This window comes from Quercus lobata, chromosome 6 (assembly GCF_001633185.2).
Source record: "Quercus lobata isolate SW786 chromosome 6, ValleyOak3.0 Primary Assembly, whole genome shotgun sequence".
NCBI lineage: Eukaryota > Viridiplantae > Streptophyta > Magnoliopsida > Fagales > Fagaceae > Quercus > Quercus lobata.
This window is the reverse complement of record NC_044909.1, coordinates 13,905,660-13,928,251: the sequence shown is the minus strand read 5'-3', so window position 1 is coordinate 13,928,251 and position 22,592 is coordinate 13,905,660. Positions and strand designations below refer to the sequence as shown.

Genomic DNA, 22,592 nt, shown 5'->3' with positions numbered 1-22,592 from the left:
ATTACTTAAATAATTTATAGACACATTTAAATAAATAGTCATGTAGATTGTATTTTGATATAAACTGAAATTCTTACTTCCAAAATATGTAAGAATTAACTCAAACGAAAACTATAAGAGGTGAAAAGAGTACATGTGATGGGGAACTTAAAAACAAACCACCACAATATATAAACCCAAACTAGAGATTAAAAAAAATACAAAAATTCATCAATCAAAATTTAAATTGCAAGAAAGAATAAAAAATTGAGAGAGAGAGAGAGAGAGTAGTCACCTTTTTTGGGAGAGAATATGAGAGAAATAGCAAATTCATATAAAATAAAATGAATAGAATAATACTCAAAAGAAAATGTATAGTTGTAAATACCAAATTATCCAAGTCATACTACATATAAAATAAAATTATATTATTATATATTAATATATAATGAAAGAAAAGAAAAGAAAAAGATAACAAATTAAAATATAACCAAATCACATTAAACCAAAGTAGAGTTCAACACAAAATTCATCAACCTAAAGTAAAGATGCAATAAATAATTAAAAATTCACCAAAAGAAATAAAAGATAAAGGACTACACACACACACACACACCAAAGTAGAGTTCAACACAAAATTCATCAACCTAAAGTAAAGATGCAATAAAGAATTAAAAATTTACCAAAAGAAATAAAAGATAAAGGACCACACACACACACACACAAAGGAAGTATTCACCTTTTTGTGTGGGCAAAATATATATAGATTGAATGCAGAGAGAGAGAGAGAGAGAGAGAGAGAGAGAGAGAGAGAGAGAGAGAGAGAGAGAGAGAGAGAGAGAGAGAGAGAGAGAGAGAGAGAGAGAGAGTATTCACCTTTTTGTGTGGGCAAAATATATATAGATTGAATGGAAGAGAGAATAATAAATTTTTATAGTAAATAAAAATGGGAAAAGAATAGTCAAAATTAAAGGAAAATGGAGGGATGAAGAAATTGTAATGTTAATGTATAAAATAATGGAAAAATAAAAAGATAAAAATTAGAGAAAGTGTGAGAATAATAAATTTTTATAGTAAATAAAAATGGGAAAAGAATAGTCAAAATTAAAGGAAAATGGAGGGATGAAGAAATTGTAATGTTAATGTATAAAATAATGGAAAAATAAAAAGATAAAAGTTAGAGAAAGTGTAATTTTACAGTGATAAATTAATAAAGAGAAAAATAGTTTAAAAGGTGAGTGAAAGTATTGGAAATATGGGGATGATGTGGTCGCTAATGTGGTTTAATAAAAGCGTAGCAATAAAAAAATATTACTCTTTAATATATATATATATAAGGTTATATTCAAGTTACATTTGGTGTAACTCTAAGTAATGTTACATTACCCAATAACTTGTTATAGAATTCATATTTTGAAAATCACACCGTTGAATTACATGTTCTATATGTTCTTAACACTTATGCCAATTTTTATGTCAATTGGATGTTATTTACCATTCAATCTATAAGCTTATCTTTTATGCATTATTTTAAACTATAAAAATTTGAATTTAAATAATTAATTGATAACATAGCTATTAATTTTTGATCATCTTAAAATTTTGCAAGCATGGAGAATATACGAATAAAATATAATCTAATGATGAATTTGTCAAAATTTGCATTGAATTAAAAAATATCGAGTGGTGTAACATTACTTAAAATTACATTAGGTGTAACTTGAACCCAACTCATGTATATATATATATATATATATATTCTTTTTTTTTTCTTAGGCAATGAAACTATGAAAGGCAATTCATTAGCCACTAAGTTTGCATTTGGGAAAAACTTAAAAAGTGCCTTTTTTTTACTATTTAGTTTTTTTTTATGGTCTCATTGTATTTTTTGATATTATTCATAAGTCTTACTATACTATTTTAATTATCTTTTAACTTTATTTATAGTATTTTTATCAAAAAAATTTCTATTTCAACAAAATAAACTGTTCATAAACGAACTAAGACTCGAAATAGTTCGAGGTTGATACAAATTTGAGCCATTTCAAAAACCAAATTTGAGTCATTTCAAAATGTACTTTAGATTCCTTAACTAATAAATTCAATTACGTGACTTCATTCAATTATGTGATTGTATTGTTCAATAAACCACTTTAATTTATTTCTTGTCCTACCTATGACCTATCAGACAAAACATGGTGTACCTTTTTTTTTTTGAGAAACCACCCCAGGGAAAAGGGGGAGCAATTCATTTAAGGAAATCAGCACAATATACATCAAATAAGTCTGGAGGAACATCCTCCATCCAGACTTGGTAATCAGAAAATTTACATGCCATACGTGCCAAACCATGGGCAACTCTATTCCCCATTCTGCGAGTGTGACAGAAGGACTCCCGATGAAAGGATTTGGATAGAAGATTAATGTCATTCAGAATGTGGCCAAAGCTTGAGGACAGAAGATCTCCCTTGTTGATGGCTTTAATGATGATCTCCGAGTCACCTTCAAAGATTACCTTAGAAAAATTCAGATCCTTAGCCAGGCAGATTGCACTGCGCGCTGCCAACACTTCCACTGTCTCTACCGAAGTAGGCAGGGGAATAGATTGTGTATAGGCAGCCATAACAAGACCTTGGTCGTTCCGGATAATGGCTCCCAAACCAGCCAGAGCTTTGGATGAGAAGGTGGCACCATCAAAGTTAACCTTCATCCAACCCGGGGGAGGAGGAGACCATTTAGCTGATTTGGATGTTGGGGGAGTTCGGAAGGGAGTGGAGGAAGCACGCTGGAATTCCTGAAGGTTTTCAAGGGCTGTGGAGTTGATTTTTTCTATGGGAAGAGCCTTGTCACCCACACGGATCTGGTTCCTTCGCGCCCAAATTAACGTAGCTGTCATGGCAAATAGGTCCGAGAGGTTGTTGTGCTCTTGGGAAAGCTGGATGACATCAAGGAAAGAAGAGCAATTCACAGCAAGCTTAGAGAGCCAGCTAAAGTGGACCTGCCACACCGGATACAGACAGGGGCATGACCAAAACATGGTGTACCTGTCTCTTGAGAACCTTTATAATTAACGAGGGAGTTCCCACTAAGACAAGACCAAAACCCTTTTCGCTTTGGATTATTATTATTATTATTTTTTCAGAAAACGATTTGGATTTAGCTGGACTGTGACAGTTCATTTTGTTTAATATATCAAATAAACATTGACATAACTTAAGGATCTGACTAAGTGTTCATTTTTAATTATTTATTAAATTAAATTTGAGTAGGGGAGTTAAGGGATTCTCCCTTTTTTTTTAAATGGATTTTACTAATGTGTGCCCTTAAATTACATTTGAGTATGGGAGTTAAGGGATTCTCCCTTTTTTTAAAATGGATTTTACTAATGTGTGCCCTTAGGGCACATATTAGTTTCCATTTTTGGAAAAAAATTTATTAAGAATTAAAAAAGTAATGATAGCTTTTTTAATTCCCAAGAAAATATTTTCAAAAATAGAAAGCTTAATGTGTGCCTTAAGGACACACATTAACCGAACCCTTTTAAAATTATCCAACTTTATTGATATTTTTCTCATACTCAAGCAACTGTTTGTCTATTTTATCTATCAACTCAACCTTTACCTTTATACTTTCAGCCACAAAAAAAAATTAAAAATTAAAAATTAAAAAAGAACAGAAAAGAAAGAAACCTTATCTTTTCACATATATTTTTGTTGATGTTAACCTTGTCTATCCTACGCAGCAGAAGTTGAACTACATGACAGTTTCCATTTCTCACTTTGATTCTATGAACTATGATATCACTTTATTAATAAAACTGAAAGGAAGATTACTATGGGGCCAAAGAATTTGGCAATCCCGGCCCACTTCATACTAAGCCCAAGGTGATGTGAACCCCGTTAAGAATAACGAGACCCAGCAACGAAAAGAAACCCAAGATCGTTCTATGGACAGATTCAAATGGAAGACCTCGACCCGTTGTTTATGACAAACAAGAACCTCGGTATAAGGAAGACGCCACAAACGGTGGTGGAAACTCCGTTTGATAAGTCGAGATAAACGCCACGGGAATTCCCGATAAGTTCAAGTAGTTCTTCAAAGAACCAAAGAGAATAAACCTCACAAGTTTTATCAATAATGTCTGAAAAACGTTTACAGACTTAGATGACTATTTAAGGGCTCCTTAAAACTTAACAGACAATAAAATATATTCTAAAATAACTCCTAATTAATACCTAACCATATTAGGAATAAAGTTTGACCTAAAAAGCATTAAATGCACCTAAAAACAAAGAAATAAATCACCTAAACCTAGAATAACGTTTTTTACATAGACCCAAAATATTTCATGTCAATTCTTAGCCTTGACCGGATTCTTCTAGAACTTGAATTAAGGTGACGATTTTTTGTTGCCCACGTGGATCATGCTCAATGGGCCTCCACGAGTTTGCTTGAGCCCATAACTCTTGGATGAGTCCATTGAGTACATCCTTGAACTTCTTTGCTCGTGCTCTTGTAACCGGCCCAATTGGTACTTGAACGAGATCCTTCGAAGCAGTGCCTTAATCTCCATCATTCCCCTCCTTTTGAAAAGGATTTGCCCTCAAATCATCACCTACATCAAAAGGACTTAAATCAATAACATTAAAAGTGACACTTACATCGTACTTACCAGGTAAATCTAGCTTGTAAGCGTTGTCATTGATACGCTCGAGGACTTGGAAGGGACCATCTCCTCTTGGGAGCAATTTAGAACATCTTTTCGCCGGGAATCTTTTTTTTCTCATATGTAGCCAAACCCAATTTTCGGGTTCAAAAACCAGTTTGCGACGTCCCTTGTTGGCTTGTGTGGCATATTGCTCCGTTCTTTGCTTAATGTTGAGTATTGCCTTCTCATGAATCTGCTTCGCAGAGTCAGCTTTCTTTTTGCCATCTAAATTAACGTGCTCCATCAAAGGTAAATGAGATAAATCCAATGGAGTTAAAGGATTAAACCCATACACAATTTCAAATGGCGAAAATTTGGTAGCATAATGAATAGCTCTATTATATGCAAACTCAACATGTGGTAAACATTCTTCCCATGTTTTGATGTTCTTTTTAATGACTGCCCTCAATAGAGTAGACAAAGTCCTATTTACTATTTCAGTTTGACCATCAGTTTGTGGATGACAAGTAGTGGAAAACAATAACTTAGTACCTAGCTTACACCACAAAGTCTTCAAAAAATAGCTCAAGAACTTAGGATCTCTATCCGAAACAATTGTCCTAGGCATGCCATGTAATCTCACAATCTCTCTAAAGAACAAATCAGCAACATGTGAAGCGTCATCCGTTTTGTGACATGAAATAAAATGTGCCATTTTAGAAAATCTATCCATGATTACAAAAATTGAATCTCTTCCACGTTTAGTCCTAGGCAATCCTAACACAAAATCCATTGAAATATCAATCCAAGGCTCACTAGGAATTGGTAAAGGAGTATACAAACCGTTGGGCTGCACTTTGGATTTAGCTTGCCTACATGTGACACATCTACCACAAATCCGTTCGACATCTCGTTTCATGTGAGGCCAATAGAAGTGTTCCTACAAAATAGCTAAAGTCTTTGCAACTCCAAAATGTCCCATGAATCCCCTACCATGTGATTCCTGCACTAATAACTCCCTCATAGAACAATTAGGCACGCATAGCTTATTTTCTCGAAATAGGAATCCATCAAGCTTAAAGAACTTACCAAAGGTGATTTTCTCACAAGCTCGATATTCCTCACAAAATTCGTGGTCTTCAGCATATAATTCTTTAATGTGTTCAAAACCAAGCAATTTTGCATCAAGTGTGGAGAGTAAAGCATACCTGCGAGAAAGTGCATCGGCGACTACATTCTCCTTACCTTGCTTGTACCGAATGACGTATGGAAACGTCTCTATGAACTCCACCCATCGTGCATGCCTTTTGTTTAGCTTGTGTTGGCCCTTCAAGTGTTTCAAGGACTCATGATCGATGTGAATCATGAACTCCTTAGGCCATAAGTAGTGCTGCCACGTCTCTAAAGCCCGAACCAATGCATACAACTCATTGTCATAAGTTAGGTAGTTTAAGGCTGTCCCGCTGAGTTTCTCACTGAAGTAAGCAATTGATCGTCCTTCTTGCATAAGAACGACTCCTATACCAATACCTGAAGCATCACATTCAATTTCAAATGTTTTAGAAAAGTTGGGCAAAGATAACAAAGGTGCGTTAGTCAGCTTCTCTTTGATTAATTGAAATGCCTTCTCTTGTTCTTCTCCCCACCGAAATCCAACGTTCTTCTTGATCACTTCGGTAAGAGGTGCGGCTAAGCTACTAAAGTCCTTCATAAACCGCCGGTAGAAACTAGCAAGTCCATCAAAACTATGAACATTACCTACACTTGTGGGGCTCGGCCAATCTTGGATTGCACGTACCTTCTCTTCATCAACCTGTATACCTTGTGCACTAACAACAAATCCCAAAAATACAAGCTTATCGGTGAAAAAAGTGCACTTTTTTAAATTAGCAAACAACCTTTCTTTCCTTAGCACATCTAAAATGGATTTCAAATGTACTACATGATCGTCTATGTTTTTGCTATAAATGAGTATATCATCAAAATAGATAACAAAAAATTTGCCTATAAATGCACGCAAAACATGGTTCATAAGTCTCATAAAGGTGCTCGGAGTATTAGTCAAACTAAAAGGCATAACTAACCATTCATACAAACCATATTTTGTTTTAAAGGCGGTTTTCCATTCATCTCCTTCTTTTATCCTAATTTGATGATAACTACTTTTTAAATCAATCTTAGAAAATATGCAAGAACTATGCAGCTTATCTAACATACCATCTAAACGTGGGATAGGATGACGATACATACCGTTATGTTGTTGATGGCTCGGCAATCAACGCACATTCTCCACATCCCATCCTTCTTAGATACAAGTAAGACCGAAACTGCACATGGGCTCATGCTCTCCCTCACGTGCCCTTTCTCCAACAATTCACTTACCTGCCGTTGAAGCTCCTTTGTCTCCTCGGGATTGCTCCTATAAGCTGGTCGGTTTGGAATGGTTGCACCGGGAACAAAATCAATTTGATGTTCAATCCCTCGGTTTGGAGGTAACCCATGTGGTGTTTCCTCGGGGAAGACATCCTCGTACTCCTGCAAAAGAGAAACAATAGAACTAGGCAAAAGTGTCTCTTTGTACAAAAGTACAATCATCGGCTTATTTGAAAACATTGCTCGCTTGATCTCACTCACTTTTGCATAGAAATTCTTTTTTTTTCTCTCTGATTTTCTCTCAAGGGCTGAACTTTGATTTTCTTTTTCTCCCTCATTTTTCTCGGCCTCTCTCTGATTTTCACTCCTTTTCTTTTGCTCACTCTCTTTCTTTTGATCACTCTCCTTTTGTAATCTTACTTGATCCTCATATACTTGCTGCGGTGTCAATGGTACAAGAGTGATTGATCGTTGATTAAGTACAAAAGAGTACTTGTTCGTAAAGCCATCATGCTTCACTTGCCTATCGAACTGCCAAGGACGCCCTAGCAATAAGTGTCCCGCTTGCATCGGTACTACATCACACAACACTTCATCTTCGTATTTACCAATTCGAAATGCAACTAACACTTGCTTGTTCACCCTGATCTCACCACTATCATTTAGCCATTGCAACTTGTACGGTCTAGGGTGCTTTACCATGGGCAATCCCAATTTCTCCACCATAATTGTGCTTGCAACATTAGTACAATTACCACCATCAATAATCACACTACATACCTTGTCTTTAACGTAGCACCTAGTGTGAAAGATGTTCTCCCGCTGTATTTCATCAACTCCTTTTGCTTGCAAGCTCAATGCTCTCCTCGCCACCAATGTCAATACGCTAAGGGCTAAATACTCCTCCTCGGAAACATCCTCTAATGGCGGCATGTTGTCGGTGTCGGAATCTTCATCATCGGTCACAATTTCACCATTGGCTTGCAACACCATGACTTGCTTGTTTGGACATTGACTTGCTATGTGGCCCTTGCCTTGACATCTAAAACATTTAATATCACGATTCCTAGAGGTAGAGGCTTCAGTTTTACCTTGAGGAACGTGGCTGGTGGTCACTAACTTGGGCTCGGGTTTGGGCGTTTTTGACTTGTCCAGCGGCTTAGCATGACTCGATTTCCAAGAGGTAGAACTAGAGTTATGGCCTGCACGTGTCCCATTCCCTCTCTTGAGTTGTTGTTCCACTTTGATAGCCATATACACCATATCTTCTAATTCCACATAATGCTGCATTTCTACCTTATCATGGATCTCCCGGTTTAAGCCAAGCAAAAATCTAGCCATTGTAGCCTCCTGATCCTCCTCTACATTAGCGCGGATCATAGCAATCTCCATCTCCTTGTAGTAATCCTCTATGCTTCGACTCCCTTGTCTAAGACCTTGTAACTTTTTGTACAACTCTCGGTAGTAGTAACTTGGAACAAATCGCTTTCTCATCACTACTTTCATCTCCTCCCATTTGTCTATTGGGTGTTGTCTATTGGGTGTTCTCTATTCCGCCTCCTGTTTATCACAAGCTGATCCCACCAAGTAATAGCATATTTAGAAAATTCAATCACGGCTAATTTTACCTTCTTTGTCTCAAAGTAATTATGGCAATCAAACACGAACTCCATCTTCTTTTCCCACTCAAGATATGCCTCAGGATCAGACCTACCTTGAAAGGACAGAATCTTCATCTTAATACCACCCAAGTTGTTATCTTCGTGATTCCTAGCTTCTCTAAATCTCCCTCCAGGTCTCCTATTGCTAACAATGGAATCCCGATCTTCTTCTTCATCAAAACCAGACCCATAACGCTCTTCATCCCCCTCCCTCGGTGGAACTCTTTCCCTTCTACGCAAATTACGACCGTTTTGTGGTTGCTCCTCACGTCTATTCTCCATATGATCTATTCGTTTGTGAACCTGCGCCATCTCCATCTTCATCACACGCCTCATCTCACTCATCATGGCCTCCAAAAACACTTTCGGATCAGCCAATTTTGTACCATCTTCGGCAGTGCTCTTACCACTATCGCGAGACATGATTGCTACAAAACAAAGGTTAGAAGGAAAAAAAAAAAAAAAAAAAGGAACCTCACGAATCACTCCCTTACGTGTTTACACTCAAGAATGTGGATCACTCTCCACTCGTGTTTTACTCAAAATAATATGGCTTTTACCCTCTGATGTTCTCACCACTCTTGCCTTTTTCTACTCGATAATTCTCTTTCAGTTCTTTTGAAACTAAACAAACAACTTAAAATTTCCAGCAACAATTCACCAAAAACTAATCAAGGAATCTCAGATTTGAACGTAAGGAATATGGAAATTTTCAGATTAGAATTAGAAGGAATATGGCAGCTTTGGAATTTTGGAAGCACAGAATAGTGAAATTTTTTTTTTTTTTTTTTTTTTTTTTTGTTCAGACTCATTTTTGTCTTCTTCTTCAAGTCTCTCTTTTTTTTTTTTTCCTTTTTTTTTTTTTTTAATGATCAGCAACTAGCTTTTGAGAATAATGAAATAAGATTTCGAAATAACTAAGAGATGTGAGACCAGACCAATAATTTAGACATCAACAAGACAAACAAAAATTGAACAGATAGGGTAAAGGAAATCCGGCTAAGAAGAAATAAATATGTTAAAGGATAGGCAAACCTGAATTAGAAACCTTACTCTGATACCAAATGATGTGAACCCCGTCAAGAATAACGAGACCCAATAACGAAAGGGAACCCAAGATCGTTCTATGGACATATTCAAATGGGAGACCTCGACCCGTTGTTTATGACAAACAAGAACCTCGGTATAAGGAAGACGCCACAAACGGTGGTGGAAACTCCATTTGATAAGTCGAGATGAACGCCACGGGAATTCCCGATAAGTTCGAGTAGTTCTTCAAAGAACCAAAGAGAATAAACCTCACAAATTTTATCAATAATGTCTGAAAAACATTTACAGACTTAGATGACTATTTAAGGGCTCCTTAAAACTTGACAGACAATAAAATATATTTTAAAATAACTCCTAATTGATACCTAACCATATTAGGAATAAAGTTTGACCTAAAAAGCATTAAATGCACCTAAAAACAAGGAAATAAATCACCTAAACCTAGAATAACGTTTTTTAAATAGACCCAAAATATTTCATGCCAATTCTTAGCCTTGACCGGATCCTTCTAGAACTTGAATCAAGGTGATGATTTTTTGTTGCCCACGTGGATCATGCTCAATGGGCCTCCACGAGTTTGCTTGAGCCCATAACTCTTGGATGAGTCCGTTGAGTACATCCTTGAACTTCTTTGCCCGTGCTCTTGTAACCGGCCCAATTGGTACTTGAACGAGATCCTTTGAAACTGTGCCTTGATCTCCATCACAAGGCCCACGCTGAGGAGGGAGAAATGACCGAGGATGAACAAAGAAAACCCAAATAGCCTAGAAACGTTGCCAAGAACGATCCTGTTCTCGGCATCCCAAGTCCCAGGAGGAAAGAACGGAAGGCCGGCAAAGGCAGCCTCCCGGAGTGCCCCCAGAAAAAGGACAAGTACAGTAGGATACCCATGGGAGTATGGTGTAGGAACAATTCAAGGAGAAACTGTCACCTTCGCATTGAATACACCCAACTAACGTTCTGGCCGCATTAATGAGGAAATGACCCCTGAATAGTGCGATCTTGGTTGCCGCAACTCATAAAGGGTTTGGGAAAGTGGCTGATGGGACGAGCACTCGAGTAATGACTTGCATGATCAACAGATGGGGGGCCAAGATCGACTGGAAAGAAATATATAATGTGAGAGATCCTCCAAGAATGGGGGATCGAAAAGGAGGAGAAAGAAAAAAGAAAGGGAGAAAAGAGTCGCAGTTTGCATGACTTAGGAAACCTCTGTAACCTAGTACTGAAGGAAGAAAGAGAACACTAAGTTCCTCGGGCGCTTCGCTCAAGGACAAAGTTTCATGCTTTAGTCTAAATCCTTGTTATTCAATCCATACATAACCGTGTCTAGTTGTTGTAATCCAAACTAAGACCTACTTCTTAAACCCATTCTCTACAAATTTATTGTATTGGGCTAGTTGGGCTTGAGACCACTCATCCAATAGAAGAAGTGCTCGAACCCAGTCCCTACAATTGGCACCATCTGTGGGAAGAGCTTGTGTGTTAGTAAGTACAACAATTAAGCATGGTAGGATCAAGCCCTCATCAAGCAGACTCGCATCAGCCCGAAACGGCTAGATCCTAACAACAGGGTAACTTTCCTAACACCGAACATGATCGAAATAAAGAGAATGGAAGGTTTCGAGAGGAAAGTGTAACACCACTCAAACCAGCAAAAGCTACTCTCGTGTGGGTAGTCACATGCTCTAGAGACAAAATAACAACCGGACCCCGCAACTAGAAGAAGTTAGGAGCCATGTATCTCAAAAACAGAACGATAAGCGGGCCATGCAGCGAGAGATAGACGATTTGAAAAGAAAGTTGTGCCATGCACAACAAAGGCGATCTCATTCTAGGCCTGACGTACACTCCGATGACGAAAGTGACGGTGACTATAGACAAAGATCGAGGACTCTTCCAAGTGAGACATTTTCTCACAAAGATCGAGGACTCCCCAAGTTTCAAAGTTATGTGACTGTGTAGCAAGTTTCAATTTTCCATCGTTTCGTTGAAATGATGGCTTATTGGAAAATAGAACCTTTGTGCTTCTTACTTAACTTTTCTTGTGCAATTAATTATTGTATTAACTTGGGTCCAATGCGCAATCCCCACTAAAGCCTTTTTTGTCTCTTCTCTAGTCTCTAGCTCAAAGTCGCTTGACTCAGTGGGTGCTTGGGCAGTTGGGCTAAGCACTTGGTGGCTACTTGTCCTCAATATATCTGCGTGTTCCACGTTTTTTGTTGTTACGATTAGGTGAGGTCATTTGAAAGCACATTTTCTTTGTCTTTTTAGCATTTTGGCTAACCGAACGTAGGGGTGTTTTGTAAGAATGGCAATGGGGTTAGTTCTGAATCTTCTGATAGAATTACACCCACAGTGCATGATTTGCTGGTCTGCTCATTGCCAAAGGCGGCTTGATGCATTTAGGGACCTTAGGTGAAAATTGACTGGAGACTTTTCATATATTTAAATATGATTTTTTTTATAAAAAAATTAATATTACTTAAATTCTATAATCTTGTTTTAGATGCAAAATTATTAATTAACTATGTAAAATCTTTTTTTCTTTAGAAAATCTATAGACACAAAAAAATTGACAAAATTTTGCACAGTTGTTGATGTGGCAGATTGGTAATGGTAAGTAAAAATGTGATGTTAGTAGTAGACCTAGATGAAAACTAGTAAAAATTTGCTAGCTCAACTGTTGTGAAATTCTTTGTATATTGCTTTTTTTTTTGGTGAAAAGTGTTATATTCACAATATTTTCACAACAAATCCTAAATATTAAGTTGTTACTGGTTCTAATTTAAACCCACCACTGAAATTACTTTTTTCCCCACTAATAACAGCCAGTAACAACCTTCTACTTAGGATTTGTTGTGAAAAATGTTGTGGACGTAACATTTTTCTCTCTTTTTTCTTGTTTTTTATTTGATAAAAAATGTTATTTTATTTATTGGCTAATATTTTTGGGCTTAATAAATAAGTTTATAATATAAAAAATTATTGTATTGGCCAAAATTTAAGGGCATTTTTCTATTTGGGGCCTTCGGCGACTGCCTCACTTGCTTACATACTAGAGCCAGCCCTGCTCATTGCTAGGATCATGCTCTATGGGTGTAATTTTTTTTTTTTTTTTTTGAGAAACTCTATGGGTGTAATTCTATCACCTATTCTCTGCGAGGTTTTTCCCTCTCCATTCTAGCATACACTCGCAGGTACCCATCTCACCACACTCAAATTTCTTATATATATAATTTATTAAAAGTTTATTTTGAATTCGTTAAATTAAAACTCATAAAGCATTATTAAAAAAAATTATAACATTACAAAATCTTCTCAAAGCATAACAAATTAACAATACAACAATTCAAATATTAAAAAACAAAAAAACAGTTCAAACACAATAAGACAACAAATAAACAATTCAAATCTTAAAACATAAAAATATAAATTTAATAATACAATATATAAAAAAACATCATAAATTTAAAGTGTGAAGGCTAAAAGCACATATATATCTTATAAAAAAAACCTATAAAAAATATTTTTAAATAGTTTAAATATAAACAGGGCTGGTATTAGGGAAAATGTTATCCCTCATCTCTATCTCATTTACTACATGGGACAGGTAAAACTCATCCATTAATGGCGGATGACGCAGGAATCCACAAGGGCAGGTTTAATTTTTCATCTCTAGTGTTTTGTTCATTTTTGTGAATTATGTATTCTATTTTTCCTTTGTAGGACTTTTACATTCCCTGGTCGGAATGCAAAAAGATGTGATCATTTCTTCTTTCTTTTTCTTTTCTTTTTCAATTAAACAACTAAAGATGATATATATATATATATATATATATGAAAGAATTATAAGATCTAAAAAATGTCACTGTCTATATTTAGGCAAGAGAGTAAAAATTGTAGGGTCAAACTTAAGTCCAATGTCCAGTAATACTAAACCCGTTAAGATAATGACATGTGTCCACTTTTAGATACATGTCACTATCTGACTAGGTCTTGTACACTGGATACACTGGACTTAAACCAAGTCCAAAATTGTTAAGGCCTGTATTTTATTTTCTTTTGCTTTTTCCTTTTCCAAGGAACCTATGTTGTTGAAAACAATTATTGGATGTATTTTTAGTATGGTTGCGGCAAGTAGAAACCATATAAGTGAATCATTTTCTCCACACCAAAAAAAAAAAAAAAAAACATAAGGATCTCGCATGGTACTATGGAACATGCAATTACCACTCTAATGTGAGATATAGAAGTTGATGAGGTTAAAAAAACAATTTACTCAATCAACTTTTATATTTCACATTGAGTGGTAATTGCATAACACTGGACCCGGATCCAGATCCGCATAGGACGATCCCTGGCTATAAAGTATTGTGAATCTTCCCATCAAAAAAAGAAAAGAAAAAAAAAGAGTATTGTGAATCTTATCAAAAAAAAAAGTATTGTGAATCTTTTGTTTTTATGTTTTTTTTTTTCTTTTTTTAATTAATGGAAAGTAGTGTGAAAACTAGGAACATATTAAAAGTTGGCCCTAAAGGCATACTTTAGAAGTCATTGTACTATTGTTTAAATAATTAAAAAAATTATTGTACTATTTGATGCGACACGTCCATTAGTGGAACATGTCATATACCACCTATACACTCAATTCCCTACCAACTACACATTGATAGGGATGGATGAGTTTGACCCATTATTCGGGATTTCGGGTCCACTTTAATGCCACTTATCGTGAATGATATGGGACAGACCATGTTATTAAAGGAGTAAAGCTTTTCACACTCTGAAGAAAAATAAAAATGCATACGATAGAATATAGATAGAAATCACCTAATCCATTCACCTATGGTCCAAAGCTGAGTCCCAAAAAAAAAAAAAAAAAAAAAGAGGTCCAATGCACCCACAATTCTAGGCCAAACAAAAAATAGAAGGAAAAGGAAAGGACAAGGTAGCGTGTGAGATGAGGATTAGGATCCGGACTTCACTTTTTACTTTTACTTTAACCTTTTCATAGAGTTTTTCTTTATTTTTATTTTTTTTTTTAATTAATAATTGAGATTGAAAGTTGTTTTTTTGTAACTATCAATCTTAACCATTAAAAGTAATTGCATCAAGTACAATACTTTAGGTATTGCACCTAATCTCAATCCGTAAGATGAAAGGTATTTTTCAGTCTGTCATCCTACTGTTTTGTATACCACGCAGAAGCTTTCCAACTTGAGTATGGCTCATCAATCATCATCATAATCATAACCATTAAAAATAATTGCATTAGAGGATATTAAACCTGATCTCAATCCATGAGATGAAAGGTATTTTTCAGTCTATCATTCGGTTGTTTTATATACCATGCAAAAGCTTCCCAACTTGAATATGACTCATCAAACACCATCATATTCATAAAGGGGGCCACCCTTTGAACATTTTGATTTTTGACAGAGAAATAGCATAGCTATAATGTTGTGTGCTAATTATTAGCTGATGATACACGAGATGTTTGCTATTATAGACTATTTTGTGTTACCATCTCACCCAAAAACAGAAAAAGATTTTTTGCATTTTTCACAAAGTAACAAAGCCCTTGTATCATGCTAATCCAAATAGTTGGTCAACCCAACTCTTTGAGGCCGAGGTGGCTATGTTCTCAAACTTTTATAAAGAGGCCCATTTACTCAGTAGGTTCATCATTTGCAATTTTTACACACTAATTTTTTCCAAATGATGAACCATCTGGCTAGGCTCAGACTTGATACTTAAGAATTTTGAGGTTGGGTAGAGTTCCTTGAAAGGGTGGTTATCTCACTGGATTAATTGCAATAGATTAGAGACAAACCCCCGAGTTTCTGAATGATCTTCTTCAAGTCTCTTTCACAACCCTCTGCACAATATGGTTTCATAGACACCAGGTTGTACATGAGCGTAAGACTCAAAAGGAGTCCTAGCACTATTGAAACCTCACTTTTAGTTAAAGCTTTAATTATCAGGTATCAAAGAGCCTTTCAGATAACTAACAAAGCCCACAACTAGCATATATAACTGGCAAATCCTAATTACAGAAGATGGCTTAAGAAAGAAAGATATTGTGCCTTTCGACGAGCACTTTGCTGATTTGCTTATTTGCTGAAAGCTGGTTTTAAAAGTATGGTACTTTGAGGCTTTCAAAATATGTCCATAAACAAATTGGTGTAGATATTTTACTACTTGAGCTAGCTAGAAGTTACAAGAGCGGTAACATATATATCTAACTGTTGACCCTACTTACAAACACGCTTGAAGAACCCTATAAATTAAATAGATTAATTATAACACAAGGTTACCAATAATCTTTACAAGAACATTGTCCATTTTTAAAATGGTGAAAGCGATTTCTATCTCTGACTATTATTTCACGATCATAAACCTTTGAGATGAGCTTCGTTGCAAGGTGACAATCTTTACAAACACGCAAATTCTTTGAGATACGAAGAGTTTCTCCAGGTTTAGTCTTCAACAGGCCAAACCCAATTGCTAGTTTCTCACTGTGGTAGTACAAGGGGTTTTCCTTTTCCTCCTCAACAAGGCAATGCAATAATGCTCCATCAGTGTCAGGCACATAGCCAACACATCTTATACGTTGTAACATCTCATCAACTTTGGTGTAAATGTCTTGGGCTTGAGGGTGTCCCTTTCCCCCTGCAATAAACTCATTGACCACTCCCTCCAATTCAATCATGGAAAAACCAGCAACCTTTTTCACTCCTCTGTCATTCATCAATTTTCTTACACCGGCAACATCTTCCCATCTACCAGCATTGGCATATAAATTAGCTAACAACACATAGCGCCCGCTATTCTTAGGCTCTAGTTCAATTACCCTCTTTCCTATTTGTTCTCCCAACTCAAAGTTCTTGTGGATTTTGCAGGCTCCAAGGAGAGCACCCAATACACCTACATCAGGGCTCATGGGCATCTTGCTAATGAGCTCACTTGCTTCCTCTAGCATTCCAGCTCTTCCAAGCAGATCAACCATGCATCCAAAATGCTCTGTTGTGGGCTCAATACCATGAACTTCAACCATATAACTAAAGTAATACCTGCCCTCTTCAACTAACCCTGAATGAGCACATGCACTGAGGACATTCACAAAAGTGATGTTATCAGGAGCTACCTTCTCCTTCTCCATCTCCTTAAATAGCTGAATAGCAGCCTCTCCCATACCATGCATTGCTAACCCCCCAATCATACAATTCCATGATGAAATCCCTTTATGAAGCAACCCATTGAAAACTTCAAAAGCCTTCTCCAAGCTACCACATTTGCAGTACATATCAATTATAGTTGTTGCAAGCTTTGAGTCCAATTCAATTCCACTCCTTTTAATATACCCATGTATCCACTTCCCTTGATCTAGAGCTCCTAATCCTGTACAAGCCGAAAGCATACTAGCCGCAACAAATTTATCCAACACTACTTTTTCAGTTTGCATCCTATCAAATAAAGTGAATGCCTCATGAAACTGATTGCTCTGGACATAACCGGCAATCATGGCATTCCAAGAGACAGAATTCCTCTCAGGCATCAGCTCAAAAACTTCAAAAGCCTCATCTAAAAATCCCCATTTTGAATACCCTGTAATCAAACTAGTCCAGGACACAACATCCCGCACGTGCATCTTATCAAAAACCCTTCTTGCTTTCACCAAAGACTGAAAATTCACATACATATAAATCAAACTGTTTTGAGAAAACCCATCTGCTTCAAACCCAAATTTCACAACATGAGCATGGACTTGTTTCCCTTCTTCAATAGCATTATCGTTGCAACAGGCTCTAATTACAGAAGGGAACGTAAATCTATTGGGTTCAACAGAGTCTTGCAACATTTGTGAGTACAAGTGAATGCAATTTCTGGGGAGTTGGTACTGCAAGTATCCTCTCATTGTGGTATTGTAGATGAAAGCATCTGGGTGAGGAATTGTATCAAACACTTGGAGGGCATAACCCAAATCACCGTTTTTGGATACAGCACAGAACTTAATGACTCGGCCCATGGCATCGTTATCGGCTGAAAGGCCGAGTCGAATGAGTTGGGAGTGATATTGCTTGAGCTCAGCCATGGTTGAGCATGTTTCAAGGCCATTCAGTGGTGATGGGTACGACCTAGGCGGAGAGCTTAAGGAGTGTGGGGTTGCTTGAAGGAGATGGAGTGAAGTCATTCTCTACCTCAGCTTTTCCTCAGGACTAAGGATTTGCATTTGACCATATAATAATTTTTCCATAGGATAAAATGCAATTTTTTCCTATCTCTTGGTCTTTGTGCTCTTGGCAACTTTTACAAGTTACCATTACAACTAGTAAGTAACCTGTAATTCATAGAGCAGAGGTCATAAGTTTTAATTTTTTTTTATTAAAATCTCAAACTTATGAAATCGTTTCAATTAGAGACTTTGGGTCTGTTTGCATTGAACTTATTGCTGCTGAAACTGAAAACTGAAAACTGAAAGTACTGTAGCAAAATAATTTTTAAATGTGTGAATAGTATCGTAGGACTCATTTTTAATATTTTTTAGTATGTGAACAGTGACAAACAGTGCTGTTACAGTACTGCTACAGTGGGCTACAGTGCTTATTGTCCCTGGAACACGTGAAGTGAGGAAAAAAGAAAAAAAAAAAAAAAAAAAAAAAAAAAAAAAAAAAAGGAAAAACGCAGCTTGGATTTAGCGGAAAACGCTGAATCCAAACGGCACCTTTATCAGCAAACCAAACGTATTTTTTTTTTTTTTTAAGAATACTAAATATTTTAACACACATGAAGAGAAGGGAGAAGGTTTTAAAGAAACTTACAGTGGTGTATATCCAAAATGGCCTAATTCTTAAATATACAGCACAGATTTTAAACCTTTTAACTAACACTCATTTCCCAATATGGGATTAATCCACTGTTTTTTCTTTTAAGAATACTAAATATTTTAACACACACACGGGAAAAGAGGAGAAGGTTTTAAAGAAACTACAGTGGTGTATATCCAAAAGATCCTAACTCTTGAATATACAGCACATGTTTTAAACCTCCCAAACCGCCCGAACCAAATTCAATTTTTCAATTTTTTCTCAATTCAGTTTGTTCTCAATTTGTATTTTTGGAAAACTGAAATTGATTGGTTCAATCCCGATTCAAAAAATATTAAATCAAACCAAAACCGACCAATATATATTAAATATTAATGTAGCTTAGTGGTAAGAAGTAAGGACACACATGTCCTCCCCTACAATTAAGGTTGTCCATGGGTCGGGCGGGTCGAGTTTTTGCCCAACCCGCAATCGACCCGTACAAGATTGGGTGGTAGTTTTTCAACCCGCAACCGACCCATAGCAGTAACGGGTTCGTCGGTTCGGATTGCCGGCGGGTGGTCGTCGGTTTCGGGTGAACCCGATTCCTTCGAAACGCGACGAGATCTCGCCAGATCAGGCAAAATCTTGCCAGATCCATCCAAGATCCGGTGAGATCCAGTCAAATTCGGCGAGATTTCTGCCAAATCGTGATGAGAAATCGCTGGTTCGGCCAGATCCGATGTTTATTGTGCCAGAAATCGATGGATTTAAGTGAAAAAGTTGCTGGAATCTGGAAAAAAATGGCTAGAATCTAGAAAAAAATGGCCGGAATATGAAAAAATTGTCGGAATCTGGAAAAAGTGGTCGGAATCTGGAAAAAAATTGCCGGATTCTGGAAAAAGTGGTCGGAATCTGGGAAAAAATGGTCGGAATCTGGAAAAAATGGCCGGATTTTAATGGATGTCGGGCGGGTCGGTTTTCACGGGTTTTAGAGGAAGAGATCCGACACTCGACCCGCCGGCGTCGGGTTTTTGAAGTCGGGACCCGAGTCCGACCACCGGAGCCGTCGGATCGGGTGATTATGGGTCGGGTCCAGGTGGGTGGGGCGGGTGGGCGGTTTATTTGGACAGCCCTACCTACAGTTGGTGTCAGTTCCAAATATGGCAAAATCGGCCTTTAACCCAACCAATTTCATCCCTACTTTAACCTGAATAATCAAGTTTAATTTTCTATTAGTTACTTTCTCACCATAACAAAACCCTTTTTTTCCAAATGAAGCCTTTTCTCTTTACCATCTATGTGGTTGCCAAATTGATAGCGAACAAATCCTTAAATAAAAAAAAAAAAAAAAGTGTAATTCTATCAATAGTATTCTATTTAGCTATGTTTCCTTATTGCCTAAAATAATGGAAATGAATGACAGAGATGGATAGAGGCTTCAAATTAAAATTATTTTTTAAATTTAGGACTTTAATTGAAAATTTAAAATATATATATGACCTAATCTGAAACACATTTTAAATAATGGGCTCTTTTTTATGTAATTTCTCTTTTTAAAATAAAAAGATGGATTCGAACTTAGGCTTGGCCCAATGCCAACCCATCTTAAAAGTCTCCACAATCCAAATAATTCTTTTAGCCCTCACCCCCTGCTTCTTTTCATTTCCATTTAAAAGTTCTTTATTATTTTCTTTTCCCAAAACTTGAATATTCTTTTCAACTCGATTGACTCAGCATTTCTTTTTCTCGGGACCTTATATGAAACCTAAAACAAACTATTTCTTTGAGTATAAAGACTGTTAGGTATATCCATAATTGGGCGATGGTTTTAATTATTTTTTAGTTTGTGACTTTTTTATTTTAAAAAATGATTCAAAACGATACTAGATAAAACAGGTTTAGCATGGAAGTGAAATGGAGGATGGGCCAATTAACCCGGGTTCAGTTTGGAAGGGAATCAAATCAAGCCCTCAACTAACCCTAGTGTCAAATAATGGTTAGTTTGCATTTCAAAAAAAAAGGGGGCACAAGGGTACTCACTCACAGAACAAAAAATAGACTAGGTTGCATGGACACCGACACAAGTACAGGGGTATTGCAATTCTTGAAAAACAAGAATACAACACGTCGGGGGTATGGCAATTAATTAATAAATATATTTAGGTATATTTTTAGACAATATATGTTTATTTTAGGATTTAAATTAAGCAAAAACAGCAAATAAGTACAACAACACCTATAAAATGTTGTTTTAAGTACAATTGATGTTTCATTACTATACCCATAAGACAGATAAAATCAAAATAGTAATAATATTAAACCCAGGACAAGAATAAGGCTCATTAAAATAAAACCAAAAGAAATACCAAACATATAAAATAAGTACATAACATGCGTAAGGATAAGTTAAGCCAAACCGACCAAAAAAAAAAAAAAAAACATAGAAAGAAAGTGTCAAAAGAGAGAGAAAACTCAAAACCTAAAGAGAGAGAAATGGCAAAGGGAACAAGAGGGAGATTAAGGGTCGGAGGAGGCCGGAGGGGGGTTCAATTGTCATCGATCTACTCTGAGAAGGCACAACACACAGATCAGATCAGAGAACTAAGAGGAAGAGAGAGGCATTGGTCAAAAATCTTGTTCTTTCTTTCTTTTTCTTTTTCTTTTTTCTTTTTTTCAAAGCTTTGCCATGTCTGGAAACCAGCGTGTCGTGACTATGTCACAATCGTGTCTGGGACGTGCCTAAATTTAAAAACAAAAACAAAAACAGAAGGGTACTCATTGGGTACAGATTTTAGCCATATCTTACCAATACCAATGTTGGACACAAGTACTTGGCTAAAATTTTCGTTTCCATGCAACATAGAAAATAGACTGAAGAATACCTTGAATAGTATTTATTAGTCATAAATACAACATTATAAATAAATTCACATATATGAGCTTGTTTGGGATAGAGTCAGGACTTGGAATTAGGGGGGTGGCTTACTGCGTGCGGCATCTTCAACCTCCGACTTTGCTACTTTACCGCTAAAGGGTTTTTGATGTGGTCATTGCAGCTGAGTAAGAACAAAATTAACGATGTAAGTGGTGAGTATAGATACAAACTAATAAAAATTTACTGCCCAAAGATTAAAAAATCAATTGCACTTGACTCATGTTCACGCAAGGTGGTCATAGTCATAGCTCTAATCTATAGCACCTTAGTGAAGGAGGAAGGGATATTGATGGCACACGCTCTAAGCTACCCTAACCTGCCAAAGAAGAAAACATTCTTCTCAAAGATAATCTGAAAGTTTCAAAGCAAAATGAAAATATAAAGATATCACTGCATCCAGAAGGCAAATGACTAATTACGAGTTTTCTGGTTGCTACAAAACCATCAAATGGCTTCCCAGAAAAATCTCCACATTTCGTTAAAGAGAGAATTTCTAATTATCTAGAGAATACACCATCTCATGGATCTATCGTCCTATCACTACTTCCCATCTCTGTCTAAATCCAGAACCGCCATCAAATAATCATACTAGGTGAGCAAGTTTATATTTTCAAGGCTTATTCATCATTTATTTGATAAGTGTTCAATACTAATTTGTTGTTGGGCACGGGTACATGATATTAGGCCTCTCCTTTTGTATGCACAAGAGTGGCTCAACCATTAGAGTCTAAGACTATTTAGCAATTTCTCAACAACAACAACAACAAATTAGGCTATTTAGCCCCCAAATTGAAGTAGGTCCTCTAAAATAGAATATAATAATAAAAAAGAAAGTGAGGCCTCTCACCCAATAAATAAATTCTTCTATTGGCCACTAGAATGTCTTTTTTTTGTTTTTGTTTTTGTTTTTGTTTTTTTTGATGGGATAGAATGTCTTATTTATTTGTCTTATAATGTTGAAAATTTTATTTACTAAGGCCCAAAAATATAATGAATAAAAATTATTTTTAAAAATATTGTATTATTTTTTAATTTTGTGCATTTAATTAATACATTTTACTCTATTTCCAGTAGTTTAAGAGAGTAAAAATTTTCAATCTCTCTAAAATTTTACTCTTCCTTTTTCACTCTAT

At 36.2% G+C, this 22,592-nt stretch overlaps 1 protein-coding gene across 1 annotated transcript; it reads right to left on the bottom strand.

Moving 5' to 3' along the window:
- Nucleotides 1–15,890: 15,890 nt before the first annotated feature.
- Nucleotides 15,891–17,934, bottom strand: LOC115995313 (pentatricopeptide repeat-containing protein At5g66520-like). The gene has a single exon (XM_031119826.1). It carries the CDS (start codon nt 17,906–17,908, stop codon nt 16,028–16,030), a length of 1,881 nt encoding a protein of 626 aa, XP_030975686.1. The 5' UTR covers nt 17,909–17,934; the 3' UTR covers nt 15,891–16,027.
- Nucleotides 17,935–22,592: the final 4,658 nt, after the last annotated feature.

Excerpts from the sequence above, each read along its gene's own strand:
- LOC115995313 (XM_031119826.1), bottom strand. The coding sequence starts at position 17,908 with ATGACTTCACTCCATCTCCTTCAAGCAACCCCACACTCCTTAAGCTCT.